Here is an 18334-nt window from a genome sequence, read left to right as displayed (position 1 = left end):
CTAATAGAAAATGCCTTTATAATTGTACTTGGTAACACGTTCTCCTCTCTATACAGTGAAGGACAGGGAGAAGTACACTTTCATTAAAGCAGATGTAGACGAGTCACAAAAGGTGACCCAGCTCAGAGTCACTTCTACAAAATGAATTTCTGTGAACCATTTAAATCATTTTGATTTTCCAATTTGCTTTTTGCTCATAATCTTTTATTGTTAAGGGAATTCTTGATCACTTCGCTAAAATTCATAAAGTCTGACCATTTACAACACGAGGCAGCTATTAATCACGTATAGGAAAGTGTGCATAGAGATATAAGGTCACTGTGGTTACAAGTGAAATTTTAAAAAGGGGTCTGAGCGCCCACATTGGCTAAAGGAAGAATATCCAGTGTGAAGAGCAGATGTATGATCCATATGTGTAATTACAGGCCTAGGCTTGATGAGGAAGATTAATTGCACTTGTCTCAGAGTTTGAAAATGAAAATATGAAAATGGAGGTTTGACCAAAATAACATTTCCCAACTTCTTAAATCAAGAAGCTGGGGTCTCTGGTGTTGGTTGACATGGATGTCCCTGCGCCCTACGGAACTGACATAATTGAAGTAAAAGTGATTTCTGGTAAATTTAATAGTACATTTGGGGTTCTGACCTGTTCACCTCTGGACAAAATTGGTGGATTACCAACTTGTTCCCTCCTTGTTACAGGCAGGTGCAAATGCAGGTAAATCAGATATGTTTGAGGAACTTGACAAATAGCAGCATATCTCAGTTTCTTGGAGTATTTGGGTTATCTCCTATCAGATCTGTAAATTGCAGATCCACCTTAAGTTTGCCATACGCGTTAGAACAGCAGTTCGGCCAACACCTATCCCGCCACAACTCCCCCCCCCCCCCCCCCCCCATTCACATTCATGCCAAGTTTGGCTGAACACTTCTTTTTTTTTAGTGGGGGGGAGAGTAAGCTACCAACAGCAGTTTATTTCCTGAGAACGAAAAGATCAGGCATGCAGCCCAATTCTCCTTTTCATCAATATCTGCTATAGGGAGAAAGTCAGGACACCCTTATACACATTATGATGGTCATTTTATTTGAAAATTTTGGAAATAAAAGGATAGCTGAGATCGGAACCTATTTGGGATCTGGTAGGATGATCACCAAATGGCAGCCAGATCTTCCTGTGAATTGTTCAGATATTGATATCAGTGATATTAATTATGATGTTCATGTGCCTGTTGCCTTTTTTCCCAATTGCATTCTGTAATGTTATAAATACCACCTGTCTAATCATTGTAAGCTGAGATGTGATAGTAATAGCTTCCTTACTGTTTCCATTTACAGCAGCTCTAGAAGTTACCATTGTTCCTGAACAAGGAGAAATAAGCCTAGGGGAATCCAAATTCTTCCTATGCCAAGGTAAATATCTATGTAATCAATGATAAAATATGTTTAAAACAAAATAATATAGGTGTATTGTATTGTTGTATCAAGAACTCATACTGTAAGTAGTCAAATTACCTTTAATAGATTGTACACTAAGAGAGGCTACTGGAGAACAGCCGTCTGTATTTTTAGGTGACAGATAAAATAGCAGTATGCAATGCCAGTCTGCTGCCTCTAAGACCAGCAAGACAATGTTGTAAATGTGACAGAAAGAAAAGAGAATTGGACATAATCTTGCAGCTTTTTTTTTTTTTTTTTTAAAAAGCAATAATGTCACCTCCTTTTGCATATGTACTCTAGATCTTGCCACTTATTTCCAAAAAATACCCCAGTGTGGGAAAAAGATAGGCAACAAAATAAATAAGGGGTATAAAGAACCTAAGTTATGAATACATATGAACAATTTTGGTCATAAGGAATTTCTTCTGGTTTGGATGCTTTCTTGAAATGATCATTTCAATACATAAAATAGTTACATCTTAATCTAGTCTGATCACTACTGAGGAAGGACTTTTTCCTCTTTTATGCCAAACATGTCAATGTCCTTTAAGGGGTTTTGACCCTGGACAATCCAAGGTTGGGTACAATTCTTTCTTTATCTTTAATTTTTAAGTTGTGTTTCTTTATCATCCCTCTAATGGCCCCTGCTTTTTCCCTGGCTAAACAAAATTTATTGACCTCCCCTACTTTGATTTTTATTGTGTTACAGTCATTGGTGAAGCAAAAGAGATCTACTGGGAATCACCATCCGGTGAAAGATTAGCCAACCAACAGCAGATCTCGGTAGTGAAGAGTGATGACTATTCATCAACACTTACTATATACAACGCCAGCATTCACGATGCCGGGACCTACAAATGCATTGCCAGCAACCCCGAAGAAGGACGTTCGGAAAGCACTGTTACACTCCAAATATATCGTAAGCTTTCCCATTATGCCCTCCAGGGAGATAGAAGCAAAGAAAATGTAATAATCCGTAGAGTAATACGTTGTTGATAGTTGGTTTCTTTTTCCATTGTGACATTTTTAACCCCCTAACAGTTGTGAGAAGGACCTAAGAGTTCAGCCTGAGGGGAGCTTGGGTGGCAAGATAATGGGGGAGGGCTGCTTCAAAGCATACCTGTGTTCTCAAAAAAAGGTTTGCATAATGGCTGTGCTTCTTTGTACAACCATAACTGCAAAGGAATAGGTCTTTTTAGGTTTCCATAATGTCTTTTTTAGCCTTATTACCCTTTACAGATGCACAGCTAGATGCATTTCTCTCACAGGCAGGGATTGTCTCCCTTCTATTGAATCTGCCGTAGTTACTTCCTACTATGTTTATTTTCAGCTCACAGAGCAGATAAGGAAGGGGAAATCAGACTACAGACACACAGAATATGGCTGTGATCTAGCAAAGCAGTGTAGAAGCAGTTTTTATTAGTTTCAGAAGCTCAGCTAGCTCTGACACATCCCCATGTCCTGTGAACCGTCGTCTGGTTCTGTTAGTAGGCACCGATCTTGCCTGACAACAAGCATTGAACTGCAGATTAGATGGAAGTGAGACCCTTAGTGGCCATAACTTTAGAGGTTTTTTTTTTCCAGGTGGATGCAGACATACTTTTTAAATTAAATGATTTAGAAATTTGTGACATTTGTTACAAGATGTGCATTAAGGAATTCAATTTTTTAAGGGTTTGGCTTTGTGTCTCATGTTAGTTCTCGTTGGAATGGAAAAGATCTGTACAAGAAAGATGGTTTGCATCTTTCTCTCAAGGGAACAAATGTCCTCAGTGAACAGTTCAAAGTATTTGCTAAGGAGCATTCAAACTAGGAAAGGGGGGCAAAAGAGTGATAATCCAGCAGTCCGACTGCCCCCCGGAACAATGCCAGAAGATGCCAGTAGCACATAGGTTAAGAAATGACAAGCTCAGAGTCTTGTCTACAAAGGCTCGCAGTTTAGGGAAAAAGATCAATTAACTTGAGTCTATAATGGCATCTCAGAATATAGATTTAGTGTCTGTTACTGAGACATGGTTCAATGGAAGTAATGACTGGTATATAACAATACCAGGGTTCTCTCTATATAGGAAAGATAGAGAAGGCAAGAAAGGGGGAGGGGTGGCCCTGTGTGTGAAAGATAACATAAAATCTCATTTAATACAAGTTAGCGAGACCAATTTAGAGTCAGTTTAGGTTACCTTGCAGTTTGATAATCATAAGATAACTCATGTAGGTGTGATATATAGACCACCTAGCCAAGTCAAAGAATTAGATGATCTACTAGTTGAGGAAATAGCTAAAATGACATTGAAAGAGGAAGTTCTCATTATGGGAGACTTTAATCTTCCTGATGTAAACTGGAAAACCAAAATAGCTAGTTCTGCCAGGAGTACAGATATTCTAAATTCCCTACTGGGATTATCTCTACAGCAAGTAGTTGAGGAGCAAACCGGAAGGAGGCCATTTTAGATTTAGTATTCACAAATTTGGTATCTGATATTACTGTAGGGGAAAGCTTGGGATCTAGTGATCACCAGTCAGTGTGGTTTCTATAAGTACAGTGACTGAGTCACACAACACAAAAACAAAAGTTTTAGATTTTAGAAAAACTGACTTTTCTAAAATTAGATTAGTGGTATACGAGTCCCTATCAGATTGGAACAGTTTCAATGAAGTCCAGGAGAAATGGGACTACTTAAAAGTGGCACTATTGAAGGCAACAGATAATTGCATTAGGCTTGTCAGTAAAAGCAAAAAAAAAGAAGAGACCACTGTGGTACTCAGCAGAAGTGGCCAAAATCATTAAAAACAAAAAGATAGCATTTAGTAATTATAAAAAAAAAAAAAAAAGAGGATGACAGGCAAATGTATAAGATTAGGCAGAGAGGCCAAACAAGTTATAAGAGCTTCTAAAGCACAGGCAGAAGAGAAATTAGCTCAGTCAGTGAAAAAAGGCGATACGACAATTTTTAAGATACATAAATGAAAAGGGGAAACTAAAACAAGGAATTACCAAATTAAAAACAAAAGAAGGAAGGTATATGGAAGAAGATAAAGAACTAGCTGACTGCCTCAATGAATTCTTCTGTTTAGTTTTTACAAAGGAAAATTAAGGAAAATGACCTCAGTTAGGAAGGAAGACGAATGCATCTTTTGATGCATGTGTCTTTACAGAGGAAGAGGTTCTAAGTCAGCTGTCTAAAATTAATACAAATAAGTCACAGGGGCCTGATGGGATACACCCAAAGCTATTAAAAGAGCCTAGCGGTGAACTAGCAAAACCATTAACAGATTTATTTAACCAATCACTGGTAACAGGAGTCATCCCAGAAGATTGGAAATTAGCAAATGTTGTGCCCATTCGCAAGAAAGGTAGTAGGGAGGAATCACACAACTATAGGCCAGTAAGCCTGACATCAATAGTGGGAAAATTAATGGAAACCATACTTAAGGAGAGGATTGTGGAACATCTAAAATCCCATGGATTGAAAGATGAAAAACAGCATGGGTTTACTTCAGGGAGATCATGTCAAACTAATCTTATAGATTTTTTTTTGATCGGGTGACTAAAATAATAAATGGCGGAGGTGCAGTAGACATCGCTTATCTAGACTTTATTAAGGCTTTTGATACTGTCCCACATAGAAGGCTTATCAATAAATTGCAGTCTTTGTGCCTGGACTCCCATATTGTTGAATGGATTAGGCAGTGGCTGAGGGACAGACAACAGAAGGTTGTAGTTAATCGAGTATATTCAGACCTTGGTCTTGTTACCAGTGGGGTACCTCAGGGATCTGTTCTGGGACCCATATTGATTAATATCTTTATCAGCGAAATTGCAGAAGGCCTCGATGGTAAGGTGTGTCTTTTTGCTGATGACACAAAGATATGTAACAGGGTTGATGTTCCTGGAGGGATACACCAAATGGAAAAGGATTTAGGAAAACTAGAGGAATGGTCAAAAATCTGGCAACTAAAATTTAATGTTGATAAGTGCAAGATAATGCACCTGGGGCGTAAAAACCCAAGAGCAGAATATAAAATCAGTGATGCAGTCCTAACCTCAGTATCTAAGGAAAGGGATTTAGGGGTCATTATATCAGAAGACTTAAAGGTAGGTAGACAATGTCATAGAGCAGCAGGAAATGCTAGCAGAATGCTTGGGTGTATAGGGAGAGGCATTACCAGTAGAAAGAGGGAGGTGCTCATGCCGCTCTACAGAGCACTAGTGAGACCTCATTTGGAGTATTGTGCTCAGTACTGGAGACCATATCTCCAGAAGGATATTGATACTTTGGAGAGAATTCAGAGAAGAGCTACTAAACTAGTACATGGATTGCAGGATAAAACTTACCAAAAAAGGTTAAAGGACCTTAACATGTATAGCTTGGAAAAAAGATGAGACAGAGGGGATATGATAGAAACTTTTAAATACATAAAGGGAATCAACAAGGTAAACGAGGAGAGAATATTTAAAAGAAGAAAAACTGCTACAAGAGGACATAATTTTAAATTAGAGCGGCAAAGGTTTAAAAGTAATATCAGGAAGTATTACTTTACTGAGAGAGTGGTGGATGCATGGAATAGCCTTCCTGCAGAAGTGGTAGCTGCAAATACAGTGAAGGAGTTTAAGTATGCATGGGATATGCATAAGGCCATCCTTCATATAAGATAGGGCCAAGGGCTATTCATAGTATGTAGTATATTGGGCAGACTAGATGGGCCAAATGGTTCTTATCTGCCGGCACATTCTGTGTTTCTATGTTATTAAACTTGTGTGAAAATACAGTTATTCTTTAAGTCTTAATATCTGAGGTTCTTTTGAAGACATATATATGATCTTATTTGAAAGCTGGCAAACTAATCTTTAAAACAAGACCAGAATCCCAACATTATCTCTTCTGCATCAGAAGATATAACGTTTAGAAATTGGTTCGGGAGTGACTGCAGCATAAAGTGAAAGCAGTCCTCTACAGAGTCCAAGATATGAAGTGTTGAAGTATCCCTTCCCCTTCTGCTGGCTGTGATCTCAGCCAGTGGAAGAGGAGAGGGGGCAGTGTGGGAACTGACAGCCTGCAGTAGGAGTATCATTAGAGAGGAATCTAATATATTAGCCCTCACACAGTTATATCATTAGAACAATGAAAATGAAAAACTGATTTTGTAAAAACAAGTGTTTTTATTATACAAGTATTATAACTTAATAAAAAAAATATTAATTTTGCATCATCATAACCCTAATAGCATAATGTTAACATATTGCTTATACCATAAAGTGAATGCAGTAAAAATAAATCCCACAAATTCAACTTGTCTCTCAGAATTCAAGGTCTCATACAGCTAAACTGAAGAAAGAATTATGTAAAAGTAATGACTGCTGCAACACAGGAGGGGGGGCGGGGAATGTTACTGGTTCTCTGGTCCTAAATTCAAATTAGTTATGTCACCAAGCGATTAACTGCACTTCATTCACCATAGTTGTACACCAACTATATATATTTATTTATTTATTTCTTCAATAAAAAAGTGACATTTTGAGGAGGGTTTTTCAAATATAAGTGTCGGGGGGAGTTGGGCGGGTGGTTAAGGGAGTCTGTCAGCAGTTTTGTCCTTGATAAACTAGGTAGGTGTTGGGACAAGTATACATTTTATGGAGTTTTTCTTATCAGGAGTCTTGTGAAAATTTAGTTTTATTCTGCCAGGTTCTGCTTTGCAAGTGCCCAGGAGCGAGACTTCACTGGAAAGTACTCTCTGCCTTGTGCTGCTTCACAGCCCCTCCTCTTTGCTCTAAGTGACCACTGGACACACAGTTTACCACTACAGCTGTCACTCAGAGGGGAGGGACTGTGAACCAACTTGATGCAGAAAGCACTTCACAGTAAACATCTACCCTTCTGGGCACTTGCTGGTGCAAAATCTGGTAGATCAAAACTTACTTTTCACACCACTCCTGATGATAAAAGCAATGTTTGACCTGCTCTCCCAGCCTCTTCCTAGTACTTTAAGCAGTTTAGCATGGTCAGAACTGCTGGCAGACTCCCTTTAAAGGAAATAAAGTAAATGCCATTAATCACAGTACATTGGTCTATTTGGTTAAAGAAATAAGAAGTTGTAGATTCATATGGTACTGCTAAATCTGTATTCCAATAGAGCTTACCTGTAGCCATTCAAGTTGCCTTAGAAGATATATTGGGAATCATTTGTAACCATAAGATTGCTGCCTCTGAGATTAGCTGTGATCTGTTGCTGACACCCCTGCCAGCTGATTTTGCTTAGGGGCATTAAATTGAAGAATACATTACTAGAATAGACATGTTCAGTTGTACCATACAGTGCATATAAACCCGACAAGGCAGGTCATATAGGCTACATCCTTTAAAATTGTCTGAGCAGGTTCCTGACACACATCTCATTCTATACAATAACTTTTTTTTACAGAGAAGCTGACCTTTAAGAATGCACCCACCCCGCAGGAGTTCACAGAAGGGACAGATGCTGTTATCATTTGTGATGTATCTAGCTCAATGCCCTCGGTCATTATCTGGAAGCACAAAGGGAAAGACGTGCAGTTCAAGAAGGATGGTAAGAAATTAGCTTATGAATTGAAGAGTGCTATATATATATATATATATATATATATATATATCGTTACAACGTGTTATATGACCTATCTGTCACGGCTGAAGGTGGGGGAAACCCTCAGCCGTGCGATGTCTATATGAAGTATAGCTGTTAGGCCAGGACAGGAATCAGGGAGCAGGTCACCTCCCATCACATCCCTAATTCTGACCCTGTCTCCTAGCCGTATGAGCCAACCCTGATGGTAGGAGGGCTCATACTCTGGAACCTCAGATTCCTACTAGCCCTCAGGGTGGCCCTGGACTAGGAGCTGGGTAAGACGACCTGTTACTCCTAGACACGGAGCAACAGGAGTCTCACTGGCCAGGCTGCAAAGGTAAGGGGAACAAATACAGCATATGGCAATGGCAGGTAGTGCAACTAGTACCACACCTACCTGCCACAGACACACAGCCTGGAACCTGTGCACAAGTGCTGCTGTCCACAACAACATAAACGGACACAGCACACACCACACAATTACACAGGAACCCAGGACCATACGCTGCAATAAACATAAAGACACCACTAGACATATAATAACAAAAGAACAATAATGTCTAACATAAGTTTATGACCACAAGGGTTGCCCTCACTGGCAGATGGTATATAACTAGGAGGATGACTTCAGCTAAGAATGGCTGAAGTACCCCTCAGAGTCTGGCATCCAGCAGGAGCTATATAGCCCCAAGTAGCCACACACACACACAGACGCACCCAGTGTTCACACACAAAGAAGGGAAATAACCCTTCCAATACCAGGCAAGGGATGGAAACTACTTAAAGGGGAAAAGCACAAAGAAGCACACACTCCACCTGTTACCACCGGCAACGGCATGCGTGGCAAGCATGTCTTGGGGATCAGTCAGAAGGCCGAGACACTGCCACCACATGCACACAACTCCACACGTTGCCACGGGCAACACCAGTGAAGGAAAGTGTCACAGTGCACACATAACATAAATCCCGTGCACACCAGACAGGAAGTGCATACATAAAAACCACACGTTGCCAGAGGCAACCGCATGCTGTGACAGCGAGCCGCCTAGCGTCCAGCTCCGGCTGCTACACTGCCAACCACATCACGTGAGGCAACATACCAGCAGCCCTCACCATGTGGTTGACAACAGACCAAACCGCAGCCAACTGCATGCGGGTCCAAGAGTCACGACCATGACCATGGTCTTGACACTATCATGATAGACAGTATACAGTGGGGTTTGAAAGTTTGTGAAGGTTCCATAAATTTGACCAAAAACTACATCATCAGATTTTCACACATTTCCTAAAAGTAGGTAAAGATAAGCAAACCAAACAGATGAGTCAAAAACAGTATCACATGTCTGTGATTGTTAAAAGTATGTGAACCTTTAGAATTAGACAATAATTTGAAGGTGAAATTAGAGTCAAGTATTTTCAGTCAATGGGATAACAATCAGATGTCAGTGGGCAACCTGTTTTATGTAAAGAACAGGGATTTATCAAAGTCTGATCTTCACAACATACACTTTGAGTGAATATCATAAAGGTTCAATTTAGGCCTAATATAAAAATTCTCATTTTCATCAAATGTGCTAGAAATGAGGACAGTTCTTCATTCATCTTCCCCACTGAACTCCATTAAAGGAGTTTGCTTTCCAGTGTTTGAGTAGATTTCTGTTGGTCAGAATTGGTTGCTTTCATAAAGTTTCAATGATATTATTAGGGTTTTGGCCAACTTTAGCCTAACAGGAAAATTTTCATTTCCATCAAATGTGTGAGAACTGAGGACAGTTCTTCTTTCATTTCCCCCACCGAACTCCATTGAAGGAGTTTGCTTTCCAGTGTCTGAGGATGTAATGGATTAGGAGAAATTTGTCTAATGTCTCATGGCTAAGGGCATTTTACACTGGCTGAGGATCAGAGCAATTATCTGAGATGTTTAAAGTGCTGCCGATCACCCGACAAAGGAGCAGCCCAAGTTCATTGAGTTATTGCATCTTTCATACGGCAGCTAAAATATCCTTTTGTCGGCAGCACATTGACCTGTTTTAACAAGGATGCACTGCCAGCAAACAATTAATGTATCTCTGTACAGAGGGGGTGATTACTGCATGTGAATGTGTGAATGATCTGGCAATAATCAGGAATGAAAGGTTCATTTCCAGTCATTGCCCTCCACATTGAAACAATGAAGGCATTAACTTGTTGAAGCGCTTTTCCTGTCTTTTTTCCACAGTCCGCTTTGTAATGCTGTCCAATAATTTTCTCCAAATCCGGAGCATTAAGAGAACAGATGAGGGGACATATCGGTGTGAGGCTCGGATCCTAGCACGTGGAGAGATAAACTTCAAGGATATTAAAGTCGTAGTGAACGGTGAGATAACTTCTAATAAATTTATTTAGAGAACATTCATAAGCAAATTCCCTGCTCATACACATATAGCTTCATTTAAATGGCCCGGCAAGTATTGCTACACTTAATGTGAATATTTAGCAAGAAGCGGGTTTCTGTGACTGGTAGACTGGGGTAAGAGAAGCTGGGACCTGATGTGATCAAAGTCATCAGTCATACTATCTCCGTTTTTTTCAGGCCAAATGAATCATATAGAACACTTCAAATTCAATAACCCCCTTGTCTTTTCTACTCCTCTACAGTTCCACCATCTGTACGGGCTAGACAAACGACTGTCAATGCCACCGCCAGCATGGGAGAGTCAGTGACTATAAGCTGCGAGGCTGATGGATTTCCCGAGCCTGAAATTAGCTGGACAAAGTAAGAGAGGACTGAATGTAATTTACATAATAACTGTATATGCCAGGAAACTAACACAAAGGCATGTCCTCTCGTAAAAATAACTAGCCTTACAACATGCTACACATAGGGAAGTCTAGAGGGCATCTGCTTTCCGTCTCAGGTCATGTTGTGGTAATTCAACAGCCATGCTAGGTCCTTGAGCTTTTGTATAGACAGTAAAAAGTATAATAGCATTTCATGGCAATGATTTTTATATCCCCAGTGCATCTACAATGCAAAATGATTCAACTTTGCGTAAAGACCATATATATATAAAAAAATAAAAAATTGTCAAAAGTTTTGTGTCTTCAACTCCTGTGCAGAACTATGGGGTCATTTATTAAGATCGGCGATTTATATGCCGGGCTTAATCTCTCTGCGCTGCCAGCGGATGTGCCAAAGTTATGTAGAGGAGCAGGCCTCTACATAACTTCAGCTCTTGCTGCTGCTAGCCATGCGACATGGCTTAAACTACGCCTGCTCCCTTGCATTATGTATGAGATGGGCCATCCCGCCCTCTTCCCCGTCCACGCCATATCCCCTTTTTCCGCCTAGATTTTGTTGAAAAAGGCTGTCTAGCCGAAACGCGTCCTAGGATATGGGACATATTGTTATATGGCAATAAAATTCCTATGAGCATTCAAGTCACGTCTGCTGGGATTTTTCATTCAACTGCACGTGGAACCGGTCCTATCCCGCGCAGCGTGCATCTAGCGAGTGCTGGCCGACTCATCTTCATAGATTTTGTTGCAGGCTATCTTTGCGACAAAATGTACTAACTTTATACACCACAAAATGGAGTAAAAAATAATAAATGCCCACCTATGTGTCTCCACAGTTACTGACAACAAACCCAGTGGTTGATCATGCTCAGGGTTTGTTTGTAGCATGTAACCATGGAAACACATAGATCTGCACACAAGCTGGTGAATCAAAACAGTAGGATATTTTAATTAATCAAGAATAATTGGTGGATATAGACTTTAAAAATGCATATCTGTATGACAAAAGGCTGCCATACACATTAGTGTATTGTCGTCCAAATCTGCTAAGGCTACTTTTACACCAGCATTTTTGCGGGATCCGTCATGGATCAGCAAAAACGCTTCCGTCATAATAATACCACTGTCTACATTTGTTCTGAACGGATCCGGTTGTATTATCTGTAAAATAGCAAAGAAAACTGATCCATCCCCCATTGACTTACAATGGTTTTAGAGACAGGTCCGTTTTCTTTTGTGTCCGAGAAAAACGATCTGCCACCACGGACTTACATTGTGTGTCATGACGGATCCGTCTTGCTCCACACCACATCACAGACAGAAAAACACTGCTTGCAGCGTTATTCTGTCCGCGATGGGGACACAACCAAACAGAACTGAATGCATTCTGGTGCACTCCGTTTCGTTCAGTTTTGTCGCCACAATGACAATGAATGGGGACAAAATGGAAGCGTTTTCCTCCGGTATTGAGATCCTATGACGGATCTCAGTAGCGGAAAGAGAAAGCGCAGATGTAAAAAGTAGCCTTAGAATGGTGGGTTCAGCCGACAGTCTTAACTTGTGTGGGAAACTCCTTACTCGCCTGCAAACGGTTGATTGTGGGGGAAAAACAGACCGAGGCAAGTGGATCTTTTCGCCTGATAGTTTTGTTCTCCTGGGACATAAGCCACCGCCGGAAATGTTTGGCAGCAGTTTTCTCCCCTCTCACTACATGCTTGACCGAGCTGAATGTGGATGTGTTTGGAGGAGTCGGGAGGGAGTTGTCGCCCGAACAATCGTTCAGCCAACATGGCAGCCTAAATTCTGAGAGATGTGCAGTCTCAATTGGGCAATATAATTTTTTTTTTCCTCATTGCCAAAATCTTGGATTTAATATGATTCACTAGAATAGACATGATTCAGGTAACAATAAATAGCTTCATGTTAGCTTACAGAATAACTTGATTTTTGTCCTGCTACAGGAGAGGAGAAACTATAGAGGTTGGAGATGACAAGTACTCCTTCAGTGATGACATGTCAGAGATGACCATTCATGGAATTGAGAAAGACGACGAGGCCGAATATAACTGTATTGCCGAGAATAAAGCTGGGGACAGTGAAGCCACCATTCTTCTCAAGGTCTATGGTGAGGATTCATCAATCTATTGTCAAATTACTGTCAGTCCCAAGCTTAAGTGGACAAATATGTATTTAGACAGGAATTTTAATATAGTTTGTAAGACTGAGAGGGTGTTTCGGTTTATGGTGAGAGTCTCCTGCCAATAGAGGGTGTGAGATAAGGATCATTTGCTGCTGTGCAGAAGTATGTTAGCCTTTGTGCACACTGGGGTAAAGAACTAATAACATGGGATCATTTATCTACAGCCTGAAAAAGGACTGAAGGCCAAAATTTCTAGATGTGGTACAGTAACAGGACTCATAGGTTTCAAAATGCATTGATAAGTAGTAGGCCACAATTACAGATCTTCATGTACCTCTGATGGCATCTATATGGCAGCCACAGGATAGTATAATTTAAGGTTTTTTTCCAGTACTTATATACTCATGGGCTATCCTCAGGACCGAAGAGGGTTTGCTACTCTGCGCCCCCGCAGATCAGTTAGTTTAGGCAGCAGCTGGCCCCGGAAACTGAAAGCTGTACTAGACAGACCGATTCTGCCGGCGATTGTCTGGAAAGAAGCGTTCGTCCCCATGGTGTCCTTGTTTGCCTGCAGCAGATTGTTATTAGACACCACGATTTGCCGCAGGCAAACAATAATTTTTTAACTTTTTAAAGATTTGGATTGCCTGATGAATAAGCGTTTACTCATTCATCGGGTGATTGGCGGCAGTATTACACTGTCAGATCATCACTAACAAGTGTTCATACAAACGTTTGTTAGCGATGATTGGTCTGACAATCACCTAATGTAATACAGGCTTTACATTGGTTGGAGCCAGAAGCAGAGGGGTCCCTTCACTGTGTAGTGGGCATGCTGGGAACTTCAGCTTACATCACATTCAAGTGCAGTACACACGTGCCAGGAGCTACATAATAGACCTGCCTTGCATTCACTGTATAGTTTCCAGTACCAGCAGCTTCCCAAAACAAGGTGTTGCTCAGCATCAAACTTCCACCAACATCATATTGATAACATGTCCTGAAAATAGGCCATCAATAGCGAAGTTTCAGAAAACCCTTTTAATTCCAGTCTTCAGAAATTTGATGGCTGGATTCAATTTATTTTCATCTCAATACTGTCTGAGTGTCCATAATTTACCATTTATAGAATGATTGCAGACCCTTCACTGTACTATAATAAATATTAATAGTCTTTATCTTACAGTTCTAATATACTGTATTCCCTGTCACTTCTAGCAAAACCTAAGATTACCTATGTCGAAAACAAGACTGCCTTGGAGCTGGATAATGAGATCACTCTGACCTGTGAGGCATCAGGAGATCCTCTGCCCAGCATCACTTGGAGAACAGCCACACGTAACATCAGTGAGGAAGACAAGGTATGGTTATCTTGATTATTTCCCATGGGGCGCTGATTTGTGATGTCACTGGACCTCTGGCTTATGATGTCACTGGATGACAGCTGGTTTGCAAGATTAAATATTGAAGAGATACATTAGTAACTGCTTTAGATATCATTACTAAAGCCTCGGGAATGTTTGGATGTTAATACTATTGTTTACTCCCCATGACTCATAGAGAATGGCTGTGTCTCCTTCTTCCGCTGCCCACACGCTGCTGATTGACAGCTTTCTGTGTGCACACATTCATACAGGAAAGCTGTCAATGGTGTTTGGGCAGGAGAAGATTGACTCACAGGATTTTTCCCAGCAAAATGTTTACATGTAAATATGGAATCAGGTCATAAAATATTATATACCCCAAGCTCAGCCCCTCTCCCCACCATTATAAGGTAGCATTGAAAACCTGACGGGTTAAGTTAATTTACAGAAATGAGCCATACATTGAACATAACTATTATAGGTCGTTAAAGGGCTATGGGCCACCTAAGAGCCATGTGTCATGGCGTCTTGTACAGATGTACTCCCATAACTTGACATATCTTGAGATGTGTGGCTTGAAATAAAAATATGTATACAATCCTTTAGCCATCTATCACAATAGACTTCCATGTTAAAAAATTTATACATGCTTAGTTTACACCGTCTAGAATCCCTAGGAATCACAGATTCCGTTAAGAGCACCATAGCACGCTGTACTATTTTTTCTGGTAAAATGATGAGCACCAAGACAGAAACCAGACAAACTCCACTATAATCAGTAGAGTCTGTTGGACAACTTTGGTGTCAATCATGTAAAGGAACAGCGCTACTGTTATTTCCGTTGTTCTGCTCTTTTTTATTTGATGGTGTATGGAGCCCTTAACAAAATTCAGGTCATGGTGGACAAATGGTAGAAAACATACCGCATACAGCCTCTTCATATTATACACATACTCTAGTTCTGTAGTGCAACCCAAGGCCCCTTGCAGATGAGCGTGTCCGGATTAGGTTCGGATGCGTTGCGTCTGCGATCAGGGAAAATCGTGCGAGTAGGTACGCAATTGCAGTCAGTTTTGACTGCGATTATGTTCTGATGTTCAGTTTTTATCGTGCGGGTGCAATGCGTTTTGCGCGCGCGTGATTAAAAACTGACTGTGGTACCCAGACCCGAACCCGAACTTCTTCACAGAAGTTCGGGCTTGGGATCGGTGTTCTGTATATTTTATTATTTTCCCTTATAACATGGTTATAAGGGAAAGTAATAGCATTCTTAATACAGAATGCTTACTAAAATGTGGCTTTAGGGGTAAAAAAATTAAATAAAAATGAACTCATCTCATCCTGTTGTTCGCGCAGCCGGCATCTTCTTCTTTCTTCTTCTTCTTTCAGGACCTGCCAAAGGACTTTTGATTATGTAATCGCGCTCACCGCGTGGTGACGTCAGCGAAGGTCCTGCTGAATGAAGATAGAAATGAATGGGTCTGCGTGATTTCTATCTTCATTCAGCAGGACCTGCGCTGACGTCACCACGCTCACCACGTGGTGAGCGCGATTACGTCATCAAAGGTCCTTTGGCAGGTCCTGAAAGAAGACAACAACGCGAGCAACAGGATGAGGTGAGCTATTTTTTATTCATTTTTTAACCCCTAAAGCCACATTTTAGTAAGCATTCTGTATTGAAAATTATATTATTTTCCCTTATAACCATGTTATAAGGAAAAATAATACAGTAAATTGACTTTTATCAATTTACTTAAATCATCTCCTAGCAACCATGCGTGAAAATCGCACCGCATCTGCACTTGCTTGCGATTTTCATGCAGACCCTTTCATTTCTGTGGGGCCTGCATTGCGTGAAAAACGCAGAATATAGAACATGCTGCGATTTTCAAGCAAGCGATGTGTGAAAATCACCGCTCATCTGAACACCCCTATTGAAGTGAATGGGTCCGGATGATTCAGTGTGGATGCAATGCGTTCACCTCCCGCATTGCACCCGCACAGAATTCTTGCCCGTGTGAAAGGGGCCAAAGCGCACCTGTTCTTTAAAAGTGGTGACATATCTGTTTAGATTCATGAGAGTGGATGGAGCTTTCTGCTTCCAGCTCCTTCGATTGTATTGTTTCCAGCACTGTCTGCAGCCGAAAACAGCTGATTGGTGAGGGTGTCAGGTGTTGGATCCCCACGATCAATATCTAGAAACCAGTAATGCCCTTTAAGCAAATGTCCATTTAACTCAATGGCGGTTTGGGTAGAATTTTGTATCTGATTTCCATTATCAGAAATCTCTGATTAGTGCCAAAGAGGTTTGAGCACTCTGTGGAGAACTCTCGTTCTGGAAATCAATGGCAGTTGGAGATCACAGACTTCACTAGTTGATCTTTTTATGTGCGTCTATGAGCGATCCAAAGATTACTGGATTTCTCCAAGATTAGTAAATTTTGGGTTACAGACAAGGTATTGTGTAAAATAAGAAAAAAATATTACTTAACTTTCAAAACTCTCCCAGCTCCATTGCAACCATTCCGTTCCTCTCTGCCTCAAAGGTACACTGTTGAGGCGATTGATTGTCTGTGGTGGTTGCATGATGTCACCATGATGTCAGCGCTGCAGCCCTGTAAACAAAGAGCGGTGGGATTGACCGAAATGCTGGCACTGGAGCAGTGGGCAAGTTCAGTAATTATTTTATTTTACACCATTCCCTGCCTTGGCATCACTTCTTGCCCCCCCCCCCCTCCTTTATAGTGATTATCATGGCAGATACAGCACTGTTGGTAGGTGCATATTCATTATTGAAATACTTTCATAACACATCCAATACCTTCCTGAGGCTTAGATTATGTAACTAGTACCAATGACATTAAGGCAGCGTGCAGTGACATCATTTCTGGGTCTGTTCAATGACATTAAATCAGTGTGCAGTGACATCATCACTGGGTCTTAGGAGGGGAAAGCTGGTGTCTGAACGCTGGACTGAGAATGGAGCGATATGAGCTTGGTGTCCTTCAATGGCCGCCATTTGTTTGCGCAAACAAATGTAAGTATACACTGAAAGCACCACAGCAGTTGTGTGCGGATGGATTGTCACTGTGACAAAGGCAAAAATAATCAGTAGTTTTGACACTGCTTCCAGTAGATCCCTTCCCTGCCCTGTACTTCCCTGTACATCGTATTTATAGCCTCCTTATACTCGCGTAGATGAGAGCATGTACAGCCTTCATTGCACCAAGAAAAGGAGATCATTGCTGTCTATTGACTACTTGCAGGCAATAGGTTAAGCTATAAACCTATAACAAAGTGGCATGGCACTTGTTTTACAGCAGTCTGCCTTAAAGGGGAACACCGACCTACAGAGAATTCCTGTGCCTAGGCAGAGCTAAAAAAATACGAATAAATCTGTTTCAATTGAATATATGTTGATATACATAAGGGATCTTATGCCTCGACAGTGAACACTCTTGTTGGCAGGATTCCCCTTTAAACTATATTATGCATCAAGTCGCAAAATAGGAAACAATCAGTAAGCTGGAAGATTCCTCAGATTCCATGCAAATCTGCAAAACTGCTGACTATTTTTGAAACTCTCACCTCTCCTGTCTGGCATTGTTTTCCTGACCACATGTCAGGTTTAATTGTGGGGCAGAACGCTGTACCTATGCGATCTCTCTATATACAGTGCTTGTTGCTCTGTGTTCTGCTTGAGTTACTGTCTGTGGTCTTTCACTTTACAGTCCCTTGTGTTTTAGCTCACACATTTATAAAATGCTAGGCATCCTTTGATACCATACATATCTCTTCAGAACTGTAATTACAGTACAGCTATCACTCCCTGCACTCACTGCGGCGAGCGGCTGTGTTACTAATAAACAGCAGGCAGACGTGAAGGCTGTTCCAGGCTAAACAGGCTTATTTCTAATAGACGTGATAGCATTTCATAGTAAAGTCTAATAGAAGGACAAACACTGTAGATTTTGTTTTTTCTTGTAGATTAAAACGTTATATATGACATCGGAC

The 18334-nt window shown here is 40.8% G+C and overlaps 1 protein-coding gene across 5 annotated transcripts in view; it reads left to right on the top strand.

The window, feature by feature from the left end:
* Window positions 1-18334, top strand: part of NCAM1 (neural cell adhesion molecule 1) — a 393444-nt gene that overhangs the window by 254281 nt on the left and 120829 nt on the right. For all 5 annotated transcript variants that reach the window (XM_040426883.1, XM_040426916.1, XM_040426902.1 and 2 more), the window contains exons 2-8: window positions 1337-1411; window positions 2148-2357; window positions 7859-8002; window positions 10257-10394; window positions 10676-10793; window positions 12778-12941; window positions 14175-14317. In XM_040426883.1, coding sequence (XP_040282817.1) covers window positions 1337-1411; window positions 2148-2357; window positions 7859-8002; window positions 10257-10394; window positions 10676-10793; window positions 12778-12941; window positions 14175-14317 — 992 coding nt within the window. The remainder of the gene's footprint in view (window positions 1-1336; window positions 1412-2147; window positions 2358-7858; window positions 8003-10256; window positions 10395-10675; window positions 10794-12777; window positions 12942-14174; window positions 14318-18334) is intronic.

This window comes from Bufo bufo, chromosome 1 (genome assembly GCF_905171765.1).
Source record: "Bufo bufo chromosome 1, aBufBuf1.1, whole genome shotgun sequence".
NCBI lineage: Eukaryota > Metazoa > Chordata > Amphibia > Anura > Bufonidae > Bufo > Bufo bufo.
The sequence above is the reverse complement of the archived record's forward strand: the minus strand, read 5'-3'. Positions and strand labels throughout refer to the sequence as shown.